The 26172-nt window shown below is 44.8% G+C and overlaps 1 protein-coding gene across 8 annotated transcripts in view; it reads right to left on the reverse strand.

Annotated features, from left to right (window-relative positions):
- Positions 1–26172, reverse strand: part of TP53BP1 (tumor protein p53 binding protein 1) — an 848450-nt gene that overhangs the window by 298097 nt on the left and 524181 nt on the right. For all 8 annotated transcript variants that reach the window (XM_069222604.1, XM_069222600.1, XM_069222601.1 and 5 more), the window contains 2 exons: positions 16826–16921; positions 15766–16306 (listed from right to left, as the gene is read on the reverse strand). In XM_069222604.1, coding sequence (XP_069078705.1) covers positions 15766–16306; positions 16826–16921 — 637 coding nt within the window. The remainder of the gene's footprint in view (positions 1–15765; positions 16307–16825; positions 16922–26172) is intronic.

A 26172-nucleotide genomic window follows, 5' to 3' on the forward strand; every position in this document is an offset into this window, starting at 1 on the left:
TTTGCAAACCACTCGGTAATTAATAAAAAAGGAGCTTAGATTACATTAGCCCTCATTACAACCTTGGCGGTCTTCTCAGAAGACTGCCGAGGCTGTGATGCCAGAATGGCGGTATTTCTGGCTCCCTATTTCGCCTTTTCCGCTGGGCCAGCGGACGGTAACAGAGTTACCGTCCGCTGAGCCAGCAGAAAAGTCACATCAATATTGCTGCCCGCTCGTAATAGAGCCGGCAGCAATGCTGATGTGCAGCGGGTGCAGTAGCACCCGTCACGCATTTCACTGCCTGAAATTCAGGCAGTGAAATGCGCGACGGAGCTATGCCTGGAGCCCCTGCACTGCCCATGCCAAGTGCATGGGCACTGCAGGTGCTCCCAGGGGCACCCCAAGTTCCCCCTAACCGTCAGCCTTTCCATGCCCTGGGGATTATGACCGCCAGACGGAAGCCTGGAGGTATAGTGGAGGGGCTGGCTATTGCGCCACGGTCATAATAGCTGTCGGAACACTGCCAGCCTGTTGGCGTGTTACCGCCAGCTTACCGCTGGCCGCCAGGGTCGTAATGAGGCCCATAATCTACTTAGTTTTTTCTATATAGAAAAGCAAGGAACCTTTCTCATGTGCTATATGCATAAGACTTTCTGCCTGAGAGAAACAATACAGAAATAATGATGTAATGAGATTTTTGATGAATACAGAAGTCAGAAAATACTTTCTGGACACGAAAGGAATAAGCATGCAAAGATACTTTATAGAAGTGGAATAACCCTTTACGACCCACTTTGTATAACTTATGCTTGGGGAATAATGCACAAATGTAAAAGGGGACCACACCAATTTAGGTAGGACACTTTTTTATTCCCCAAAAAACAGAAGATCGTCTAACCATCAGAAAGCCTTTCCCAATACCTATTTAAATACTGGAATATATTTTAAAAAAAAAAAAGCGTCCAAGGGTTTTCCTGAAAACAATGATGGCCGCAAAATGTACTTTCATAAAAGATAACTGAAGGTCAGATTTAGCCAAAAAAATAAGACAAGGCAATACCATAAGAGTTTAATCTTTTCTGGGATGTTCTCAGGTTCATCCAGCTCAGAAGGCACAAGATGCAAAATTTCTTCCACTTGAAGGTCTACAATAAACAATCAGAGGGTGGCTTCTAGACTAATTTGAGATGTTAATCTAGTCTTGAACACAGCATCTCTGCATCTCATTCATGGACCTCACCATTCTGGAGCATGGGCTTGGCTAATAACTGAGGCTTACTGGCAATACAGAGAAGCATTTGGTGGGTTCGGGATCACTAGGTGGTGAGATCCCATGGAAATGCTTGCCCAGCACCATCTGGCACCTAGGAGATCACAGATGAGGGTTAAAAAGCCCTGTTTGCTCATAGGTTTATAGGCAGCTATCAGTTCTCCAAGGCTTAATTCACCCTTCAGAAAATTATAGTGAAAGTTAGCCGCACGTTGAACTGGCAGTCACTGGGCTGGACTGAGTGGGCCAAAGGACAAGATTACTAGTCAGTGAGATGGAGTAGGGCTTAGTGGGTTACTCTGGATTTCAGGGCACAGGGCTATGGGTCACGAGACTGAGAAATAATTGGGTGACAGTTGCTGTTGGACCTGGCCCTTTTTTGCAGGCTCATCCCAAAATGTTCTGCCTCCTTCCTCCTACTTTTTCTGACCTGTTTTTTGTTGGTTTTAGGACTCTGGGCACTTTACCACGGCTAAGCAGTGCTAAAGTGCATATGCTCGCTGTCTAAATTGTACTGGTGATTAATTTATCCATGACCGGTATTAGACTTGGCATCATGGGCATGGTCTCCCCTAACGTTTTGCCTCTACTTCCCAGGTTGTTTCTGTGTGCTGGACTAGGGCCAGGACTGGGCAAGGCAGGGTCTTGTGAACAACAGAGACTTCCTTTGAGGTTTGCCTACTTTAAAGGCAGAAACGAGTATAAGTAGGGGACCCAAAACCCCAGACTTTCAGATTACTTCTTGAACAAGAGGAACCTCTGCCAAGGAGAAGAGCTTGATGCTTGAGGAGGACCTGCCACTCTGCCTGCTGCTTTGCTGTGCTGGCCTGCTGCTTCTGCTTAGGAGGGAAAAGACTGTACTCTACTCTCTGCAATCATGCTTGTGAAGTGTTTCCAAGGGCATGGACTGTGCTTGCCTCCTGTTAAGAAGTCTCAGGGACAGCAAAGACTTCACCTAGCAGCCTCTGAGTTCACCTGCTGTGGATCCTAACTCACAAGGTGGTGCCTCCCCCAGTCTCTGGACCCCTGGGAGTAAAAGCCGGTTGGAAAAACAAGAAAAAACTGTTACACTGACTCCGGACGACATCAGGATCAACGTCGATGCGCGACTCCGCGACGCCACCTGCAACCAAAGCTGTGGTCCCCGCTGGTGTGCGACGACCCTGCCTGACATCACAGGCCAGATGCAGCCCTACTGACGTCCGTGACTTTGCGAGTACTGAGTACCGTGTCACCGACATTCTGTGACTTCGTGAGTCCTGAGTGCTGTCACCGCCGTCCGTGACACACAACTCCAACAGGGCGCCTGGAGCCCCGTGGCATGACCGCGACCTCATAAGGTCGTCCCACCGCGTCTTGACCCACCAGACGTCGACCCCACCGTAAGGAACCGACTCAGCATCACCTCCCTGGCTCTGCAGTAAGGAACCAACACTGCACCGGATTCAGAGACGCCTCACCTCCCCTACTCCGTGCATCGGCTTGTTTCTTCGTTACCAAGGGTTCTGTATCTGGGGATCTGTGTGACTCTGTGACCAGCGCCACTGGCCTCGGATTGTTGGGACCGACTCTGTCATGACATTGAAGAATTTGTGTTCCTAAGCGCTATATTGAACTTTGGCCTTCGAAAATTCCCAACTTTGCATGTGTATGTTGGATTTTTGTTGTTTTGGTCTTGTTTTACTCAGATAAATATTGGCTATTTTTCTAAACTGGTGTTGAGTGCTTTTGTGGTGTTTTCACTGTGTTACTGTGTGTTTGTACAAATACTTTACACATCGCCTCTGAGATAAGCCTGAATGCTTGTTCCAAGCTACCAAGAGGGTGAACAGGGGTTATCTGAGCAGTGTATCTCCCTTACCGTGACTAGAATGAGGGTCCCTGCTTGGAAGAAGTGCTAACTTACTGCCAACCAGAGACCCCATTTCTAACAGTTGCTCAGGGGTCACATACACCTTTGGAAACAGGACACTGGCACAGATGGCTGCTGTCCTATGCTTCCTTCCTTCACAAAAAACCTAACAGTGAAAGAGGCCAAGGAGAGATGTCATGTGACCAGTCAACAGCTGACTGAATCCTTTGGGAACGAAGGCTAAGGTAGTACATTAATGTATGCATTTTACTGATAAATATTACACCCCTATCAATGTTAAACGCTCCCTAACCTTTATTTTATTATTATTGTTGTTTATTTAAGTGTCACTCCATGCTGACAACCAGCTCTTTAGAAGTGGGAGGATTTTGGCAGGGTGGGGGACGAGATTTGAATCTGAATCTGTTACAATTTTCATATAACATGGAAGACTGGCCTTCAAAATGGTAACTCAACATACAACTTTTACTGAAGATGAGTGTAACACAAAACAAAAACGCTTTTTGATCCAAAAAGTGTCTCAGTTTTTGCATTGTGCTGCACTTGTCCTCAAGAAAGTCTGTGTATTAAGTAAGTGTTTCAAGGGCCACCACTCATGGTACATAGAAATTGTAGCAGAGTAAAGTACCCAACTGTGAGTATTCAGTATCTGGAGGTGTGCACCAACAGTGCTCACTAAAGGGACAGACGACTACTTCCTTGTCACAGGTTCGCACATATAGTGCGGTGATGGCAGAATACTTTTTGTGGTAGTGATCTTAGTATGACCATACCTTTTTATTTACATGAAAACTGAGGTGGTCTAACTTCTGGAAAGTTAAAAATGAACCCAGATCCATACGCTGATAACCACAAAGTATGCATATGTGTATATGGTTTGCATGTTATGCACGGCACACTTGTCTGAGTGAACCAGAGACAGCATATCTGTTTGGAAATTCCTAGTCTACTCATGTGAACAAGATGGAGGTGAAGTTACTCACCCAGACAGTGGAAGGGTATTGATGACATTTCCTGAGGCTGACGGAAGGATGCTAGACAGTGAAGCGGGGAAAGAGGAGACAAGCTCCCATTGGAAATTCAGTGACGTCATTTTGCTGTCGAAAGACGTCAATTGGTCTCTCTGAATACTCCCATTTGGTGGATGGTAGAGGTGAAGGGTGGGAATGCAGTTCTGTTGTAAGTGTGAAGAGTCCTTTAGAAAGTGGCTAGCCTGTTGTCTCTCTTCCTGATCACTATATGGTGTGGCTTTGACAGCCAAACGCAGAACGCTCAGAGCACTTTGCACCTATCAAATGTGAAGAGCATCACTCCACACAAAAGCTGAGTCTGGGAAACAACCAGAAAAGGACATATGAAAGAAGAACCGACCCAAACACATTCTGGAAGTGTAGACAGAGAATATAATTATGTCAACTATACTTGTATAAGTGTGGGAGTTTTTCCAGTTCCAAGTATGCTTGAACCAAGGAGGTGGTGCTCGTGAGGCCAGACACCTGAACCTGCGGCGCTCCCCTGAAGGCGCTGCAGCCGGATGCACTGTGGCACGAGCCTGAGCAGTGGCTTCTGTCAATACTGTGCACGGACCCCGGGGACCCCGAACTTTGCTGGTTGTATTGGTGAGTGTGCTGGTTTCTTTATGTGCTCTACTGCCGCATGATGCTTCTGGACTATGGGTCTGCCTTCCTGGATCCGCTTCTGCTGGCAGTGGGTGCTATGACCGTAGGAGCAGATGCCGAGATCTGGGAAGTGCTCCCTTCTACATTGATCGTATTTGGCCCTGGGGGACTCGGTTTTTGCTGACTCAAGCGGTAGGCGCACCTGCTACTCATAATGCTGCTGTGCAAGACTGCTTTACTATGATACTTTTTGGAGGGGCCTGCAGCCACTGACACCACCCTTGCCACAAACACGTTGACTGCTGTGGGGTCACCTGGGGGACTAGGTGTGGTGACTGAGGGGTCCGGGAGGCTGAGGGGGGCCCTCCTCTCATGCCTATGTAATGGACTCAATTGTTTTAAAATTGGTGACTAAAGGGGGGAGCTGAGTCCGCTCATGTCTCCCCATCACCCTGTGGCGGGCTTGTGGGGGTGAGATGGGGCCAGGTTCATATCCTTCTACTATTCATCCACGGACCTTACTGCAGGGTCGCTGACCCTAGAGGACACTCAACTTGTCCTTTCAGTAGGGGATCCTGTCCCTTCTCTGCTAAGGGACCTTTGTGCAACCCTGGTGGGAGCACCAGCCAGAACGCCACACAACTTCTTGCTGTAGACTTTCGGCACTAGTGGGAGTTATAGCCTTGCAAGCTCTAACACGCCTGGGGCCCCAGACTTGTCATGATCTATCACCACATGCTTGTTTGCCTGGAGCTCTGGCTTACTAACCTACTGCGCCTCTTCTCCTTGGTGGACTCAAACGGCATACAGGTGCTGATTCTGGTACACTAACGTAATGACTCCTATGCCCTAATCCTCACTCTAGAACTGGCCACTCCAGGCATCACATTACTGGAAGCAACATGAGTAAATCTGAGGGTTACCAAATCAAACTACAATTCGATGCATTTTGCAGTGCGCGTGTACTGGAGGGCGAGATGAAGCAGTCTGCTGCCTTGAGCACTTCCTCCAACCGGCCTCCTGACTCTATGAAAATGAAAACACTCCTCATGGCCATGGAACAAAGCCTGAAGCCTTTTGAGTTCAAAATGGACACCATGTGTCACAGAATAGATTCCATCATGGATAAACTGGAGAAACACGATGGTCGACTGAAGGAGGCAGAGCAATGATTCTCCACTGTGGAGGACACTGTGTCCTCCCATGGCGACAATTTGCTCAACATGGAAACATTGTTTGATGTTTTTTTACTATCCTGTTTGCTGAGTGATTTTAGCTGTGCAGTGTTACTGTCTTGTTCCCACCGACCGTCTGCCTATCCACTGGGGCATCCACTCCTTTTACCCACCATAGTGTGCCCAACACTACTAGTGTAGATACTATACCTTCCTGAACACCAAATAAATGCATCACATGGAACATTAAGGGGCTTGGGAATCTCCACAAACGGATATCTGGATAGACACAGCATTCACATCACTCTGTAACAAGAGACTAATCTGGGTGTTGTAGAAAAGTGACCCTAGCATAATTACCACCCTCCACTTTTTGCCAGATATTGATGCTAACTTGACTGAATGCGTGCTGTGATCCTGCTATCCACGCCCAGCACCAGTGTGCTTTCCCTAAACTGTACCATTGTTTCCACAATTGCACACCCCTGGCACACAGCAAAGTCCCTTGTAAAAGGTACCAGTAATACCAAGGGTTCTGTGGCCAGGAAGGGTCCCTAAGGGCTGCAGCATGTATTGTGCGAGCCTAAGGGACCCCTCATCAAACACATGCACACTGCTACTGCAGATTGTGTGTGTTGGTGGGGAGAAAAAGGCAAAGTCGACATGGCATTTCTCACAGGGTTGTATGCCCACAAACCACTGCCTGTGCCATAGGTCTTACAGCTCTAAGGCAGGTCTTACAGCCCTAAGGCAGGGTGCACTATACCACATGTGTGGGCATAGCTGCATTGGCAATATGCCCCAACAATGTCTAAGTCCATTCGTAGACATTGTAAGTGCAGTATGGCCATATTAAGTACATGGACTGGGAGCTTGTCATTACGAACTCCACAGCACCATGATGGCTGGGAAGTTTTGTATCAAACCTCTCAGCACAATAAACCCACACTGATGCTACTGTTGGATTCATTGTAAATTGCACACAGAGGGTATCTTAGAGATGTCCCCTGTATTTTACCCAACCCTCTAGTGTAGGGCTGACTGGTCTACGCCAGCCTGCCACTAACAAACAAGTTTCTGACCCTATAGAGTAAGAGCCTCTGTGCTCTCTGGGGTCAGGAACAAAGCCTGCTCTGGTTGGAGGTGTTTCACACCTCCCCCTGCAAGGACTGCATCACTTAGCAGTGAGCCTCAAAGGTTCAGGCCTCCTGTTACCGTGTCCTAGGGCACACCTGCTACTGGAGATGCCTGCCTCCCGGACCAAGCCCCACTGTTGGCGGCAGGTCCGGCGGGAAAATTAGGAAAACACCTAAGGTGTCCAGAGCTGACGTGACCCCTCCTGGCTAAATCCTCCATCTTGTTTTGAAGGACATCAGCCAATTAGGGATAGAAATGTGCCTCCCTCCCTAAAGGCAGTGGGCACAAGAAGGGTGTAGCCACCCTCAGGACAGTAGCCATTGGCTACTGCCCCCTGTCCCCTGTAACGCCCCTTAATCCAGTATTTAAGGGCACCCCTGAACTTTACTCACCAGATTCCTAACGACCTCAAGAAAGAATAAAGAAGGACTGCAAAGCTGACCCCCAGCAGTGAACACTCCAGACGACAACTGACTTGGCCCCAACCCTAACAACCTGTCTGCAGCCTTAAGACTCCTGGTCCAAAAAGACGACGCATCCGGCAGGAACAGCAACCTCTACAAACCCCCCAGAGGACTGTCTGCCCAGCAGAGGGCCAAGAACTCCTGAGGACAGCGGCCCTGTCCAGAAAGACCATCTAAAAGGACTGTAGAACCGCCTGGCTCTACGAGCCCTGCCAACTCTGCACCCGATGTCCACAGCCCAAGTCCAGGTGGCCCAACGGTCCAGAGAAGGTCCCCAAGTGATTCCGACCTCGAGTCCACTGTGGGTTGACCCTCCTGGCCAAGACAACAATGCCTGCTGCCTGAATTCAGAAGCCCCCATGACTGCAACCTGATCCAACGAAGATTCCCAACGCGTAAGGAGACCCCTTCACCCGCAGCCCCCTGGCCTGCGACAGGCGGTCCAACAATGTCCTGCGGGCACCTCTCCTACTAGTCCAGCCTTTGGTTTTCCAGAACCGACCCCCTAGACAAAGCCTGCAGCATCTTTTGTGACCCTCGGGGTCCCCCCATTGAAAAGCATTGGGCACCCACGGCTCTGTTTGTACCCTGCACCCAGCCACCCCTATGCCGCTGAGGGTGTGTGTTTGGTGCTGACCAGTGGTCCCCCGGTGCTGACCTAAACACCCCCAGGCCTGTGTCCTGAAAGCGCAGGTACTTACCTGCAACCTGTGTTCTTCTGAGTGCTCCGAGTCCTAATAGGATTCCATTGAAAACCCTACACCAACTTTGACCTCTGCACCCGGCCAATCCCATGTTGCTGGTGGTGCACCTTTGGAGTCAACTTGAACTTTTATCTACAGACATCCTAACCCCTGAAGTACTTAACTGTTAACCGCACAAACACTTTTCCTCCCCTAGGACTGCTTTGGTTCTTTTGAGAAATTGCAGTCAACTTTTAAAATTGAAAAGTGTTACTTATTGTACACATTTTTATCTGCAAAACCTAAACTTAGTATGTAGGAAGCTGGCTCTGTATATGCTATAACAAAACGAGATATACTGTGCACAGAGTCCAGGGGTTCCCCAGAGACTTAACAGAGGCTAAAGTAGATAATACTAATGCTCTCTTTTCTGGTAGTATGGTCGAGCAGTTAGGCTTATCAGAGGGTAATGCAAAGCATTTGTTGTTAACACATAGACAACAGAAGAAGCACAACTCCAGACCAATTGTTTTTATATATCAAAAATACATTTTCTTAGTTTATTTTGAGAACCTCAAGATTCAGTTTGCAGGTAAGTACATAAAATATAGGGTACTTTGCATGTATATGTTTAGGACTTTGAATGGAATCAACACTGTATACAGTTTTTCTTAAAATGGCAAAAAGCTATTTTAAAAGTGGACACAGTGCATTTTTCAACAGTTCCTGGGAGAAGAAAGTTTTGCAGGTAAGTATACAACTTACAGTTCCTGTCTCTGGGTTTTAAGTAGTCCACCGTTTGGGGGTTCCATGTAACCCCTAACACCCACCACCAGCAACAAGGGACCGGTTGGGTGCAGAGGACAAAGGGGAGCCAAATTAACATGGGCTCCTATGGAGACAGGGGGCACTCAGAACTTGGTCTGCTGGCAGGTAAGTACCCGTGGTTTTGGAGGGCAGACTGGGGGGGGGGGGGTTTTAGAGGAGCACTGGAGGGGCCCCAAGTAGGAACCAAACACGCACCCTCTGCGGCACGGGCGGCTGGAGCAGAGTGCAAACAGGGCGTCGGGTTTCCAATGCTGGTCTATGAGGAACCCCAGGGGCCGCTCAGAGGCTGTAGACGAGGTCCAGGGGCACTTCTCGGGCAAAACCACTGGCTCAACAGGAAGGAAGGCCACCTGCTGGACGATGCTGCACCGGGGGTCGGTTTCTCCTAGGCCTGGGGGCTGCGGGTGCAGTGGATCTTCAGGCATTGGGTTATCTTCGTCCGGGGCAGTCGCGGTCAGGGGGACCCTCGGGATTCCCTCTGCAGGCGTCATCATGGAGGAGTGGAGAGGTGAACCCAGAGTGGGCACTTGCTCACAAACGCATGGGGACCCTCTCTGGCCGGTTGGACCACCTGGGCACGGGCCGTGGGCGTCGGTTGCACATGGGTTAGGACTCACACATCCGGAGTGAGGTGGGAGTCCTTGGTTGCTTCTTGTCTTCATTTTCTTCAGACAGGGCCGCTGTCCACGGGAGGTCTTGGTCCTTTGTAGGTGCCAGGGAGTCCTCTGTAGCTTGGAAGAGGTCGCTGGTCCCACTGGACATGTCGCTGTATTTGTTGCAGGTTCTTAGAAGCAGGAGACAGGCGGGTAGGGCTGGGCTCAAAGCAGTTGTAGTCTTCCTTCTTCTCTGCTGGGGATTTCAGCTAAGCAGTCCTTCTTCTTCTAGTAGGTCGCTAGGAATCTGAGGATCTGGGTTCAGGGAGGCCCTAGATTTAGGGGTGTTTTAGGGTTTAGAGGGCAGTAGCCAATAGCTACTGACCCTGAGGGTGGCTACACCCTCCTTGTGCCCACTCCCTTTAGGGAGGGGGGCACAAACCTAATCCTATTGGTCCCTATCCTCTAAATAAAGATGGGAGCATTTTGCAAGGGGGGGGGATTAACTCAGCTCTGGACACCTTAGGGGTGGTCCTGGCTGAGGCTCCCCTCTGTTTTCCCTAATTTTCCCGCTGGACTTGCCACCTAAAATGGGGCTTTGTCCGGGTGCAGGCAACTCCACTAGCTGGAGTGCCCTGTGGCACTGTAACCCGAGGCTTGAGCCTTTGAGGCTCACAGCCAGGTGTTACAGTTCCTGTAGGGGGGAGGGTGTGAAGCACCTCCACCAAGGACAGGCTTTGTTTCTGACCACAGAGTGCACAAAGGCACTCACCCCATGTGGTCAGAAACTTGTCTGAAATTGGCATGCTGGCACAGACCGGTCAGTCCTAAACTAGCAGTTTGGCTAACATACAGGGGGCATCTGTAAGATGCCCTCTGTGTGCATTTTTCAATAAATCCCACACTGGCATCAGTGTGGGTTTATTGTGCTGATAAGTTTGATACCAAACTTCCCAGTGCTTAGTGAAGACATTATGGTGATGTGGAGTTCGTAATGACAAACTCCCAGACCACATACTCAATATGGTCTCACTGCACTTACAATGTCTTGGACTTGGACATTGTAGGGGCATAGTGCTCATGCAGCTATGCCCACATCTGTGGTATAGTGACCCTGCCTTAGGGCTGCAAGGCCTGCTAGAGGGGTGACATACCTTTGCCACAGGCAGTGGTTTGTTGGCATGGCATCCTTAGAGGAGTGCCATGTCGACTTTGTATTTTTCTCCTCCCCAGCACACACAGGCTGCAAGGCAGTGTGCATGTGTTGAGTGAGGGGTCCCCTAGGGTGGCATAATACATGCTGCAGCCCTTAGAGACCTTCCCTGGCCACATGGCCCTTGGTGCCATGGGTAGCTTTTACAAGGGACTTAACTGTGTGCCAGGGATGTGGCAATTGTGGAAACAAAGGTACAGTTTTAGGGAAAGAACACTGGTGCTGGGGCCTGATTAGCAGGATCCCAGCACACTTTCAATCAAAGTTGGCATCAACCCTAGACAAAAAGTGGGGGGTAACCATGCCAACAGTGGCACTTTCCAACATAGTACATTAGATGCATAAGTTTAATACTTACTTACAATAGTACTTACCTGCAACAAATACCTTTTGGTTCTAGTAAATCAAGTAACAAAATATATTTTTGCTATATAAAAACATTGGCCTGGAGTTAGTCGTTGAGTGTGTGCCTCATTTCTCGACTGTGTGTACAACAAATGATTTGCACTACCCTCTGATAAGCCTAACTGCTTGACCACACTACCACAAAAGAGAGCATTAGTATTATCTACTTTAGCCTCTGTTAAGCCACTGGAGAACCCCTGTACTCAATATACCTCATTTTGGTATAGTATATACACAGAGCCAGCTTCCTACAGGTCTCTCCACTGGTACAACCTTTGCGTGCAAGTGGGTTTCCCATAGACAATTTTCCACATACTCCTCTTATTCTCGGGGGACATTTGTGGTCATCTGCAGGGGGGTGCCGCACATTCCACAGTGTTCCTGATGCGATTAGGTGGGTAAGGTTGCACTCTCATGCCATCACAACTGTTAATTGCTATGGGCCCGATACAGATAACTCTGCTTTTTTTTACTACTTCTGGGGCCACATTACAGCCACAGGCCCCTCTTTATAGTTATATGGCGGTGACTTCAACATAACTTTAAATACTGTTATTGATCAATCCCATACCCCTCCCATGCATCGCAGTACTGCTGCCTGGCATCTCCAGTGCATCATGGAGGAACATGACCTGCTTGACGCTTCGGGACCACTCCACAGGATGAAAAGAGAAAGCACCTTTCAATCAGGAGTGCATGGGAGGTGGTCCAGGCTGGACTACTGGCTTATCTCCAGGGGAGTGGGTTCTTGGGTGAGGGAGGCTTCTTGTCTTGCACGTACATATTCTGATCACTCTCCAGTCCTACTCGTCCTGTCTATTTCTATTCAGCATCCCAATGGCATGAACTGGCGATTATCCCCGCGCTTACTTCTGGATAATCAGTTTCGGAAAGAACTTCAGCCAGAAATCTCTGATTTCATTTCTAGAGATGCTGACTCTGTGCCTCTGCTGGCCACTATGTGAGAGGCGTTTAAAGCCACAGTTCATGGACTCTGCCTGTCCAGCAGTGGGGGAGTACTGGTCTCCCTGCATAAACATCTACCCACCTGTAGGAGGAACTCAAATAACTAGACGGCCAGCTGGGCGGTGTGGATGATCTTAAAATGACACATCAGATCAGGACATTGTTATCTGAGTTCCATGATGTTGCTGATAGAGCATGCCTCTACCGCGGCAAGTATGCCACAGCCCAGGCATATAGGGAGGGGGAGCGCTCGAGACATGCTCTTGCCACTTCGACACAGAAACAACTGCCTGCCAGTGATATTTTGGGGATTTGTGATGATATAAACAAGTTGAATCCCAGCACTGCGGTTACACTATATATGTTCTCTTCGTTCTATAGCTCCCTTTATACTTCTAGGCGAGAAAAACTCATTAATGTTGTCTAGTATCTAAAGGATGTAGTCTTGGGTTGGCTGAGCAATGTCCAGAGGAATTTCTATGGGTTTGCCTACCGAAGAGGACAACAGTGTGCTCAGTAGCAAACCACCACCTAGGGATAGCTGTCACTGCTTCTGGACACTGCTCCAACCCACGTCTCTTCCAAGGATGGGTGTAGCAGCACCATGTCTTTCCATGACTGTGGGAAAATCAGGACTGAGGAGTGAGAGGCTAACACATGGCATACCCCAAGCCTTGAATACAGATGAGCCCAACATTGAGATACTGAGTGCTGTTAATTCCTACCATTCTAAAAGGGCAAAGCTGCACCTGTGCTGAAACCCACACAGTGTTACTTTTCATTTAAGGGAAGTTAGCAGAAGGAGGTATCTTCACCGAGGGTGCATAAACCTGAGGCTCTGAGCACTTTTTGTGTAGTATTAAGTTTTACTGTTTGGCATATGGCTGGGCCCACACTGGTGTGATTTATGGGCAAAAAACAATGGCTTCAAGCCCAGATCTCTGACTGGGGATGAATGTTTGACATTGTTCAGCATTTCATCCATCATCTGTTCTTTTTGCATTTGCTGCCCTATGTACGCTAGGCATGGCCAGACGTGGGTCCAAGGCTCACGGTGCCACTGGATTCAAGCAAGCCTGGCTGATGAGGGGTGATACCCCGAAACTGGTCCTATGATGCTTGTTTCCAGTCAGGAAGGACCGTTCCCATGGGAAGCAGGGTCAAGATTGATTTGAATATGGCTGGGTTCAAACTGGGGTGGCATGGTGGGCAAAACAACGATGGATTCAGGCCCAGATCTCTGGCCATGAGCGAATGTTTGACAATGTTCAGCCTTCTGTTCATTATCTGTTCTTTTTGCATTTGCTGCCCTAAGTGGGCTGGGCATGCCCAGACGTGGGTCTTGGGCTCACTGTGGCACTGGATTCCAGCTACCTTGGCTGATGAGGGGTAATATCCCGAAACCAGTCCCAGGATGCTTGTTTCCAGTCCAGGAAGAACCTGGCCTGGCAGTTTCGGCTGGACTGTGCCCATGAGGAGCAGGTCAAGACTGATCTGCATGTTTTGATGGGTACAAATTGGGTTGGCATAGTGGGCACAAAACAATGGATTCAGGCCCACATCTTAGTCTATCATCTGTTCTTTTTGATAATCAACTGCACCACTGATTGTCTATTGTGTTCTGAGCCTACTGCTCCCACACTAATGTCCATCAGCAGACTGTGACTGCCTGCCATCGCTAACACCGACAGTCAAGTAATGAATAGGTTGTACTTGGCCCAGTTTGCAGTACAACAGTAGGACAGACTATGAGATATCAGAGGGAAACTACCCAAGTCCCCACGGCTGTGGTCCAGTAGATCCAGCTGGCTCCATGAACGTGATCTGACAAACAGTATGTACTACCTTCAGAAATGAAAACTAATTTTAATTGGCTTTAGTGTTGTTAAGTATTTTGCTCTCTGACTTAATTAAAAAAAGATTGTGCATGAAAGAAAGCACTGAAAGGTTCCAAGGGTGACAGAATGTGCCAAAAATGTGCTAAACAGAGGCAGTAACTCCCTTTCCTTGGTGGGAAGGTGACCCTAAAACTCCCAAAATGAATGAGGCTTCAGGGCATGGGGCTTTTCCAGGGGGCAATATGTTCCCTGTGGAGGCAAGAAAATGTGCCTGAAGCAGTCACAACTGAAGACAACAGGCAATTAAGGCAGCAAAAATGCCAAAGCAAAGACTTATCCAGAAAGTCAAACCCATCAACATTTTCTGAAGCACACCTAGAAAGTCTCAACTGACGAAGCTTTTGATTGAGGATGTAATTTGTCATATACCTAACTGAGTGTATTAAAATTTCTGAATGTTTTTTTATGCCTGTTTAAAAGACACTAAAGCCTTAGCATTATTGCACATTTACACTTCTTTTAAATATAGTACCATACCATTCCCTGTTGTACAGTGCACATTATAGCCTAACTGATTAAGTATGCATAGCCTTGTATTAACGTTGGCACAACAAAGCAAGATCTGCAGATTTAGTGGACAGCATTTTTACCACAGCTACTTGTATCCCTTTAAAGTCTTTGTGTACTGTTCCCACAAGAACAGCCTGGCACCTGCTCATTAGAGTCTATTAGCAGTTTCTGTTTGATCATGTGAATTACATCACTTATTGTACTGAGACAAACTATATACATGTAGTAAATGTACAGAATTTAGCATTTCATGCTGCAACTAATAAGAGGGTGATTCTCTGGTCTGTTGAAATGGCAATTTGTACTTAATATATCACTTCATATATTTTCCAAACATGTGCTGGATATTGTAGCATTAAACATATGATTTCTATCAACTTTCTCAAGTGTCTGATTTTTTCAAACCTAGGAATAACCGTCATGCGAGGTAGTAAACCTGCAAGTGCAGAAGTATGACTTTCTTGAGAACTGGCTTTAAACATTTTCTGACCATTTTGTAGTTGAATGGAAAGGGATGATGGGCACGCATTTTACTAAGTGCCTGTGAGCTCTATCACCTAATGCCCCTATTTCCAACCAGGTGACAGACTGTCTATGCTTCTATTTTTTAGCCAAGCTGCCCCATGGCCAGAAGAGACACAACTGGGGGCAGGTGGGCACAGGTGATAGTTAAACATTCAGCCTATATTACTTTAATAATCAAAAACACAAAAAAATTAAATCAAGGAAATCCCTACTGATATGGGTTTATACCAGCTGCAGGGTAACCAAAATAACAAGGCATCCATGTGGGTGACTGCTTACTCATGTCCAGACTCAGCTTCAAATTTCCCAAAGCAATCTGCCCTCCTTTATTGTGTTGCTTTTTTCAATTTAGGATGCACTTTGGTAGGTAATAGGTACGTTAGTGCACAATGGACTCAAGTTTCACCTAAAATAGCAGTCTTGTCTGGACCCCAAAAAAGTGACAACATTCAACAAACATGGTTTCTCTGAAGAAAAGGCAGACTAGCCATTCCATTTACTGATGGCCCGACTAGTTTTAAGTAATTGTACCACAAATGTCTAAATTCTGTACTTAACATAAAGGTATCCAAACACTCTATGTAGAGCTTAAGGAGGCTACTACACTCATTAAAGTACTCTCACCTGGCTGTGCACAGATTCTGTATCGTCTCCACGGGGGTTAGCATGTCTTTGCTCACTTTCTTTTTTCATGAGTTCTTTTTCAGTTTGCACAGTGGCATCTTGTCTCTTGCATATTTGACTATTCATACTTGTCCCCACATCTATCAAGGCACCAGACCGTTGCTCAGTTTGAGTGGCCGCTGATACACCGGTAAGCACAGATAGGGGAGTCTTCAGCATATGGACTTCATTATCATTTTGATCTTGCAATAACTCTTGGCATTCACGGCTAGGCCTAGCAGAAATATGGTCACTTGGCCTTTCGCGACTGCTTCTCTCTTCTTCTTGAGCACTTGTATTCCTTTGTGTACTTTCAACTTCCATAGCCTCTTCCTCCTCTGATGAGGACTGTTCTTGATGAGACTTTTCCTGGGTAGGCTGAGTAACCATAACCTGCCCACGGGATATCTGCTTTAGGCGCTGCTGTCGCTGCCATGCTCTGTGATTCTCACCCATCTCATCATCATCATCCTGAGTGCCTGGGAAACCAAATGGGTCCCCCCTGTGACCCAAATACAAACAATCAATGAAAATAGATAATGCTTTGATTGACGAACTAGGCTAGTTTTCAAATGCCCTGGCATAACAAAGTTGAGCACTGCTTTAATTACACATTCACAATCATAACAGCAAACAGTGAAATCATGGGAATACAGTCTACTTAACTATTTAGTAGCAGCAGATTCAAAGTGAAAAGCTACACTATCACAAAATAAGACATTAGGGGTTAAGGCTAGAATATGGTCCCTTGACATGGCTGCAGCTATTCCATCTTCATTTAAAGTCCCATAAAGTTACAAATGTTGCTTGCTCAATTAGTGATATATACCATCTATAGCTTTGTCTGTTTCTGTATTTTATTATTACACTTCAAACTGGGCTTGGCTAATCCTACAAAACATTTACATCCAAGCAACAGCTGTATTTAATAGAGCCTTCAGAATATAAGGGACACAAATGGAGACAGTTTTTTAAAGATTAAACAATAATAAAAACTGATCACCAAGGTTTGAAAGAATACCTGACTGGAGTGAGAGCATGGCCTTTGGCCTCTTTTTCCCGGCGAACTTCACAAACACGACTGAAGACAGATGAAGTTTTCTGGGTACTGTTGGAACTGCATAAGAAAAATGAGAGGCATGGATGCCAGGTGTGTCACATAACAGACTAAAGTTTTTAGAACAATATGGTCAAAATTCTTCTAAATCAATGCAGAACCTAAAAGAGGTACAAGTCAATATCCAGACCAGCTTGGAAACAGTAAACATAATTGCAAATAAAATAAGACAACCACTCATATTCTAAGCAAATGCATTATTTATCCAATCTTAAGGGATGTTTTGGGGCACACAAACTGTTAATTTATTAAACATTCTGAACATATATTTGGGGTTACAGGCTCTTTGTCTAAATGGCAATTCCATTACAAAAAGATAAATGTCAACAATATTAAAACTGTGCATGTTCGTAGTTTTTTAGTAGTTACGTTTGAAAGTAAATGGTGAAATAAAGTATTCAGCATGGTGATACCAGTTTTAGCCACGCACTGAGGATGCAATAATAATAGTCAGCCATAGCTTACCAGTGAGTGCCCTTGTGCAGCTTACCGAGTTGAGAAATAAAAAACAAAACCAGTGTTTCGATCTGCCCACAACTATTTGAAGTACAGAGTTCATCAAGAAGGTTTTCCAAAGTCATGATGGCAAAAGATTAAACAATAAAGTAAAGAGTTATGTTCTTTTATATTATTCTTGAAAGGAACTGAATTAATCTTATATAATCTCCTCCTTAATGTCACTGGTTTGTGCAATGAAAAAAAATAAGATGCATTAAAACCAAACGAAATCCTGCACAGTGGATAAATCCTGCCACCTAAATATAGACAATTTTCATACTTGTCTTTCTAGTTTAAGTGAATTATAATCGCAAAAAATACACATTCTGATTACAATCCATCAGATAATCAGTTTTAAGTACAAACTTCCACTGGGGCTCGACACAGGATTACAACCTGTATGCAACCTGTCCACACTGTCCCAAACAGCAACCTTGCTGATTTTCACCATATGTAACCTGGCGAAACTCATAATGTAAATCATAAGGTAAATAGTGAAAAATGCCAATCTGCAACCTCCGAATGTAAAACATGGACAATGTGCATATTATCTCATAGCTGATTACCACATCCTGTGCTATCTGTAATTAGCAGGTCCACGTTTTGTGCTCAATTGGGAATTTTGCCCCTAGGCTCTTCTTTGGACCCTTTCAGAGTAAACCATTAGCTATTTTAGTAGTAAAGCAGGTGTTCTTTCTTTCTTCCTATAAGGTTTTCTTAACAAATAATTCTGAGGCATTGTGTAATGGTGTTTAGCACCCTTCTCTATGATGTTATATTTGACTACTAATAGGAAGCAATCTCAGTCTTACTCCTATTGTAGTGTTTTAATCAAAGGGTGTGTACCACCTTCAATGGCTGGTTAAGCGCTCACCTCTTGAATGGCCACATTTACTTATAGAGCAGGTGTTACTTCTTAAGTCACTTGTTTAATACACAGAAACCTAGTGCTGTGTCTGCTCGTGTAGTGGTGCAGTATGGGCTAGTTGCCCCTGAAATGATCACCAACACTCAATTTTGACCGTGAGAAAGAAGATAAAAAGTAGATATTGGTGATTAGTGTAAACGTGCTCAGACTGTGCTGTACTGTGTCTTTTTAAAACTACTGCCAGGCACCATTCACTTTTGGGCCAAAGAGATGTTTCCCACTGAAAAGCATACTTAAAAGATTTACGTTGTACTTAGAATTCGGAAACGTGCAACCAACACAATATTAACAACAGATGAGTGGGTTGTTTACTGGTTGAGCTGGATGCAGCTAGGATGGCTATGATGGAGGTGTTAGAATTTATCCTACCATCCTACATGATACTTACTGATTTTAACAGATCTTGACAAAACTGGATCTAGTCTTCCATTTACTCTAATTTATAGGGGTCACATCTGTTCATTCAAGCCAGAGAATTTCCAGTTCGCCAACTCACTACAGTTACAATCAGCACTTGTCTCCCCAGTTTCCTCTCATTTTACTGCCAATCCTTGAATCAACACCAGTCATCGACTTTAGATGTCTATACTTTAGGCTTGCCTTACGCTGAAAACAGATGAATCTATTTCATTGCCACTTGTATTGACCTTTGATTGTGCCTCAAGGATGATGGGCAATGCTGCACAACCTTTAACACATGTTCTCTATGTCTAAGACTTCTTGCTGGAGCAGAATAGTGATATAATCTGTACTGTTTTCACAGTGATATATCATGTACTTTTCCATGACATCTCTCGTGTAATGTGCATTAGTTATTATCAATGGATTTGACGAGGGAAGAAGGGTTAAGGCTGAATTGTTAATATTTTGGAATTTTAGTGGTTTGTACGTTTTTTTTAAAATTGTAACCACAATTAGTATATAACAGATTAGCACGTAACCTTAGAAGAGACTCATACAGCCCCCTAACCAAATCTTTCTCAGTGAATTTTTGTAATGTTTTATCGTGAAGCACGAGTACCAGATAAAGGTGCCACACTGATGGAACAAAGTAAGTTGGCAAGAAGCCCTGTCTCAGGTTGGAAAGTTTAGAATGTGCAGCCTAATGCTCTAAGCAGACATGAGTAGAAACTCCAGGAAGAACTTTTGATAGGGATCACAGTGGAGCACCCCAGGTGCGCACATATTTACTTATGTCACCACGCGTATTATAATCATTTTAGAAGCCTACATATGTGACTAATAACAGGCTGTCTGCTAGGGATAGTAAAGAATTATTATGGTCGATAGTCCTGACAAAAGCCCTTGATTTTTCTCAAGCACAGATGAAGAAGAAAGATAGCGACTATGTAAATCGAGAGGGTCCTAATGAAGCCTTTGACCTTTATGAGGTGTTTTATAAACTTACCAGCCACACCCAAGTTTATATAATGGTATTTCCTAGTAGTTCTAAATAAAATAGAGAATAGAGTAGTTAAATTTAAAGGACAGACAATAAAGGACATCCTGTATCAGGTCCATCACAGACTTGCATTTGTAGTGAGGAGTGACCCAGTGATGAAGGATGCCACTTAATGTGGGTGAGACACTGCGTCCTTTTATGCAGGTGCAAGAATCATATGCACTAGTTCAGAAGGTAAATCAAACCGTTCAGCTTTCACTGCTCAAACTCCATGCATGGAGGTGCAGCAGAATTGCTGAAAGGAGGCCCCTACAAAGCGGTAGACGGATCAGAGTACAAATGCCCAGAAAGGGTACCACACTTTCTAGGCCCAATCCACAGCCATCAAGATGATCCAAGCACAGTCTGCCCAGATCTTCAGAACTCTGGGTAGTAGAGGCAGAAGAACAAAGGCGCACAGAAGTCCTGAGCCACACTCAAGACTGAATGTGTCTCCCAGTTCCCAGTTATCCCTCTTGTGGAAACTCCACAGCACAGTAATCGCGACACTGCACGTTCTCATTGGTGGAGAAAAGAACCAATCAAACCATGCACCACTGGGCAAAATGTGTTAAACTACCACTTGATAAAGACTGCATTTGCGGTCTGCCAGCTGACATTTGCTGAACTCTTATGCCCTTGACTTGAGCCATCCCACCAGATGGTGGGCTATTCGGGAGATCCCCCGAATGGTCCAACCATGTCTGAATGTGCTGGGCTTCCTGGAGCAAGGTCTAAGATTCCAGGCTGCCCTGCTTGTTGTAGTACCACATGGCGGTTGAGGTGTCCACTAGACCTATACAGGCCTCCCTTGATGGATGGGAAAAAGGCTTTCAGAGCCTTTCAAATGGCACAAAGCTCCAGAAGTCTGATTTGCAACTTTTGCACCACCAGAGACTCCTGATCTCCACTTCAATCAGATAACCACCTGAAGCTAGAGATAATGCATCTGTCACTACTGAGCCCTCTGGTTGGTGTAAGAAGAACAGCCTGCAACAGGACAGGTTGCTGTCCACCAGCCACCAATAAGGGTCCATGGCTGTCTTCTTCAAGATGCTGCTTATGCCCACTGAAAGCTAAGGCTCCAATTCAGGGCCACATGCGCCAATGAACATGAAGCATGAGGAGGACAGACTAAGCACATGAAAGCACACATCCTGAAGGTCCAAAGACACCTTCCAATCCCACTGATCCACGGCAGAAAGAATCTGGGCAAGAGTAAACATCTTGAATTTATCCTTCTGCAGGAAGACATTTACGGAGCAAAGAGTTATATATTTCTGGGCACCAACAAAAACGGGAATAACAGCCCTTGCCTTTCTCTGTCTCTGGGACCCTCTAGATTGTTGCTTTGGCCAAAACCAATTTCTCTTCCTGCAGAAGGATGGAGGCATGATCCGCTGAGGTTTGAGTGAAAACAGCTGGGATGCAAGGAGAAAAGATGAGAACAGGGAGTAACCCCTCTCAACAATTTGTTACACTCATTGATCTGATTTAATAGCTCTTCAGCTGTGTTGAAAAAAAAATAATGCCAACTCGTATGGGCTGAGCATGTCCTTGGGAGGGGGGATTCAAAGCAGCTATGTAGCAGTTGGTGTGGAAGAGATGGAAGAGGAGAAATGTTATCCTCGATGGTGTACACAAACTTTGCTACCACCACGTTCTCTGTGGCTGTGAAAATTCTGGTTTGGCTGCTCTATGCATTACGAATGCTGCCTTCAACAATAAACTAGAGAATCACCACAACTAAGTGGGATGAACTAGTGGAAACGGCAAGGGGTAATGCATTAGTAAGGGTCTTTTGTATTTCCCCGATTATAGCATAGACAGGGTTATGAGGAGAAACAAAATGCAGACTTTGATGTAGGAATTCTTGGCACTGAGGGTTCAGGACATTATACTATTTCCAGCCTGCCTGCAGGTCATTTTGGATGGAAGACTCTTCACTCTGGTGAGGTAGGGGCAACTTTCACGCACCTGTAGTACCTAAGGGTTGAAGTGGGACCTATGGAGTGGACACGCCTACTTTGCTCATGTTCAGCTTTTTTTAAATAATATTCGTTTTTCTTTTGACACGAAGTCTGTGATGTTCTCCAAGGTACAGGTGCTCTCCGATAACCTACTGTTTAGGTGGTTACCTGATTTTACACAGCCTGGTTATTCGGTCAACTCTCCGTGATAGGCATCTTTTTGTTTTCAGCTGATGCAGTAGCGTTGTTAAATCTTAAATCTTTTGTAATAAATAAAAGAAGAAAAAAAATAGAAGTGCCAGAGGCCATGCTAGCACCTATAATGTGGCAGATCCAAGCATAAGGAAACCTACTTTTCATGGGGATTACAGATCTCTTAGTCCATTCTGTCTTCTGGTAACAATTGATTCAGAACTGTCAAACTGTGTGCATGCCAGCAATGCTTCATGAAAAAAAAACCACTGCCACTGGAAAACGTTTCTATGCTACGGCATTCGAGTTTCCCCTCCACACTAAGGTAATTATGCATTACTAACTTTCTGATTTATTATGTTTTTTCCGCCACACCGCATTTGCTAAGAAAGAATAGCCAGCGGGTGTTTGAATGCTCAAGAGTAAAGGTCAAGCCCACCAGCATCGCCTTGGAGGTAATTTTTCTTGGTCTACTGACCATCCATTCCAACTGTTTGAGAATCTGACTGCAAAGGCCGAGCTTGGCTGTAAACACATAGTTTGGGGACAATTTCCTAAGCAAAAGTTAAAACAAATTCTGGATGAGGACTTTAGGGGTTCTTGCTTGCAAAAAGAATGCTGAGTGGGCCACTCTGGCACTCTACAAATGTGTGCAGTATGTTAGTGCTTTGGGTGCCGGCCACCGATGCTGCCCTTTGCCCTAATGGAAGGGACATAAACATTTGGAGGAACCTGAGCTTGTACATGCTGAGTTACAGCATGTCGATATGAAGAACTCTGAAAGGAGGTACTCTTTCCAGGGAGAACAGCAGAGCTCTGGAAAACATGAGTTTGTAATGCTTCCCTTACAAAGGTGTTACTGAGGAAGATTGAGTAAGGCTCCTTTAAGGAAAAACAATGATCTCACTATGCCTCCTCTAAACCGGTTACAATTATTTTAGCCCTCGGAGCTGTGGGTCTGAAGAGTGGTGAGAACAGCCTACATCAAATTAGATGCAAGGCAGTTATAGTTATTAGAAACAAGTTAGGGCAACCAAAAAGTAAAAATATAAGCAGATCATTTATCCAGTAAGAGCTAACAGAAGCCAGCATTTGAATTGCTGTAGATCTGATAGAAATGTACAGTCTCTAATCCCCTATACACCTTAGGACAACGAAGGTAAGGTGCATGCTTCTCTATCCAATGTTCGCAGTTCATGGTGGGGGCAACCAATTGACCGGCAATGTCCTGTGCAAAGCATCAAGTCCTCATATAATACATAAAGCCCTCAAGTGACCAAAAACAGGGGCTCCTATACATGGTTTACTCTTTTAAAAAAAGTAAGAACTGTATTTGTTATCTCTATCACCAGACAGAAGATCCCAGCATAAGGAGGCATACGTGCATGAGCTAATGCAAATTATGATGGGCGAGCTAAACAGACACAAAAGTAGATTTTCATTCTAGGAAATCTGTTGCACAAACACATTGGCTTAAATGGTTTGTGCACTAAAGAAGCTACATCTTTACTTGAATCCCACAGAGGGCACCAATGTGAATAAAGGTAGGATGGAGATGAAGACATGTATAAAGCTGACACAAAAGAGTATATGTTTTCAGGAGAAACTAATCACTTGAAGTACTCAGGTATGCCTCATTGGCCATCAAGTATTGTCTGCTGGAAAAATTAATATTCCGTTAGTACATGGAATTCAGCAATCCTTGTATAAAAGCCTGTCTCTAATGTCTTTATAATTGGCAACCTCAGTCACGGATAATAATGAAATGACGTCCGAACCCTGCAGTAATCACTTATTACAGTCGAGTTCTGATGTCACAATGCCTGCTGCGAGAGCCAGCAGCCGACAAGAAAGGCAGGTCAGGTCACAGAGCATAATTAAAGCAGCTGTTTACAGAAAAACTAAACCTTGCTTTTCTTCCTTCTGCTCTGTTTTTCTGTATAGTGACAAGCAGAAAGTAGACATTGGATACTTACAAAAAAAGTTAGAATCTTTCTGCATGCTTCTACTGTGCCCTTTTTACAAAAAATTGTATTGAACTTCTAATGTTTTTGCAAAAATATTCAATGGCTTTTTTGATATGTTTATTTTTGCACTAGATATTCTATTTGTATTATGTGTGCAAACATGCTCTATTTTCTATATGAAAGAGCTATGCACGAAGGAATTAAGTAGTTTGCAGTAGAGGTGATGTTGTGACCATGTAAAATAAGGAATAAAGTACTCCTTGCAGTACATGATAAGGGTGTTGCAAGTCACTTCGGAGTTCCATAACATTATATAAGAACTTAGCCTTCGCCTAATTCCTTTATATAGTCATAGAACTCCTAGGCGACTTGCAATATTCTTATAATGTACAGCAGATGTTACTTTATTCCATATATACTGACTAAACATACAATAAATACTAAAACATCAGAAAAGGACATTTGGAGACGATTTGAGTTTTTAAGGAGCAGAAGCAAAGTTTAAGATAACTTTTTGCACTGCTTCTGTTCTGTGAGCTCGAGTGTTCACTGCTTTCCAACTTTTGTAACTGCTAACTTAAAACCTCTTCATTTTACTTAAAATCTTTAGAACTTGTTTGTCGTATGATTTCAGTGACACCATACAAGTACTTTAGAGGGAAAATTATATTGACCTGCATCTAACGGAGTTGATTATATAGTCACATACTAAAAAGCATCATGGCATCTAGTGTTGGGTTCCCAATATTACAATCCATTATTTCAAGATTTAAGTTTCAGTTTCGAAAATGATTTATGATTATGTAAGCAATCTACAATGCATCGGTATGCAGACAGACTACACAGTAGACTGTGGTATTTTCCCCCGTCAAAATAGGTGTTTGTGCTTGTGCATATAAAGAAAACGATGAACTGTTTAGTAAAACAGATGCAGCATGCCCTCGGATTTCTATCACAGGGGAGTTGGGCGGTGCACGTCAACCTACAAAATGACAAGCTGCAAAGAGTTTGTTACAGTTAAGCAGCATTTTTCATTTGTACTATTTGTTACATATCACATGTTGTGTTTCAGCCTAAAAGCCCCACCCTCCAGGGGATGAGATAGACAGGAAGTAGAAAAAGCTGTAGTAAATAATGCTTTTAAACTGTTTGATCAACTTGTATTTTTTTCCAGCCTGAAAGTCAACACAGTAATATTTTGTGACTGTGTGAGCGGAGACCATGTTTCTCCCTTTTGCCAAGAGTGGGTGGAATACTGGCAAGGAAAATGTTGGTGGCCTCCTTTTTTATGTAAGCAAAGTATCGTGGTCTCTTTGCAAGTCCATAACAACCTGAATGCATCACACAATTGGCCTGGTTAGGGCTTCTTTAGAAAATGCTTTCCCCCAAAATGTGTACGTCAAAAGGAAACAGCTATTTTGTCTTTCGTATTGGTCTGCTTTGGTTTATATAATAAATGAAAGCCTGTTTGACACCTATGAACACAGCACCCTTTGTGCTCTACTTGATGAGTTACAAAAGAATGCAGGAAACTCAATGGTTTGATTGAGGAGAAAAGCTGATGCAACCTGCAGAAGGAATTGCGGATGTATGCATAAGACAACTTTGTGTACCAAAATGAAAGGTTCTTCAAATGGTAGTGCAATAACTGCACAAGAAGTGATTGTTACAAAAAAAAAAAATCCAGGTTAGTATCCGTTGTGACCATGGGTAGTGTCTCAAAAAGATGGCCTAATAAGCCTTATTAAATTAATGTTGAATTCCCAAATAGCAGCACATGGTACTCTAGCTAGAATATCTCAAATCTTTCAGGAAGGTTTTAATGACAGGGATTTTCTAAAGAGAAATGGGCTGCCTTTTTAGTAAGTAGGCGCATACTACTGACTAGTGTATATGAACAAGAATAGGCAAGGACTGCTTAAGGGAGGGCTCTATGGTGCTTGGATCAACAGAGGCTCACTCACGGTAGTTGCATTTAGCCGTATAACAAGCCTGTGTTGTTGAGCACCATGCTTCCTTAAGAATACTGATGCACTTGTGATGGTGAGTTTAGATTTCCAAATTGCAAAACGTCAGGAGCCAAACAGCTAGCATTAATGACCACAAGCTAGTGTGGTAAATTTGACCACCCTGTATTGTCAAGAAGTTTGGGCTGACATAACATTTCAAGTACCAACTTTGACAGGCCCATTGTGCAGCAACAAAAATCAGAGTCATTGGTGAATGCTGCACACTGCAAACAACTGCAATAATCA

The sequence above is a fragment of the Pleurodeles waltl genome, chromosome 3_1, assembly GCF_031143425.1.
Source record: "Pleurodeles waltl isolate 20211129_DDA chromosome 3_1, aPleWal1.hap1.20221129, whole genome shotgun sequence".
Lineage (NCBI taxonomy): Eukaryota > Metazoa > Chordata > Amphibia > Caudata > Salamandridae > Pleurodeles > Pleurodeles waltl.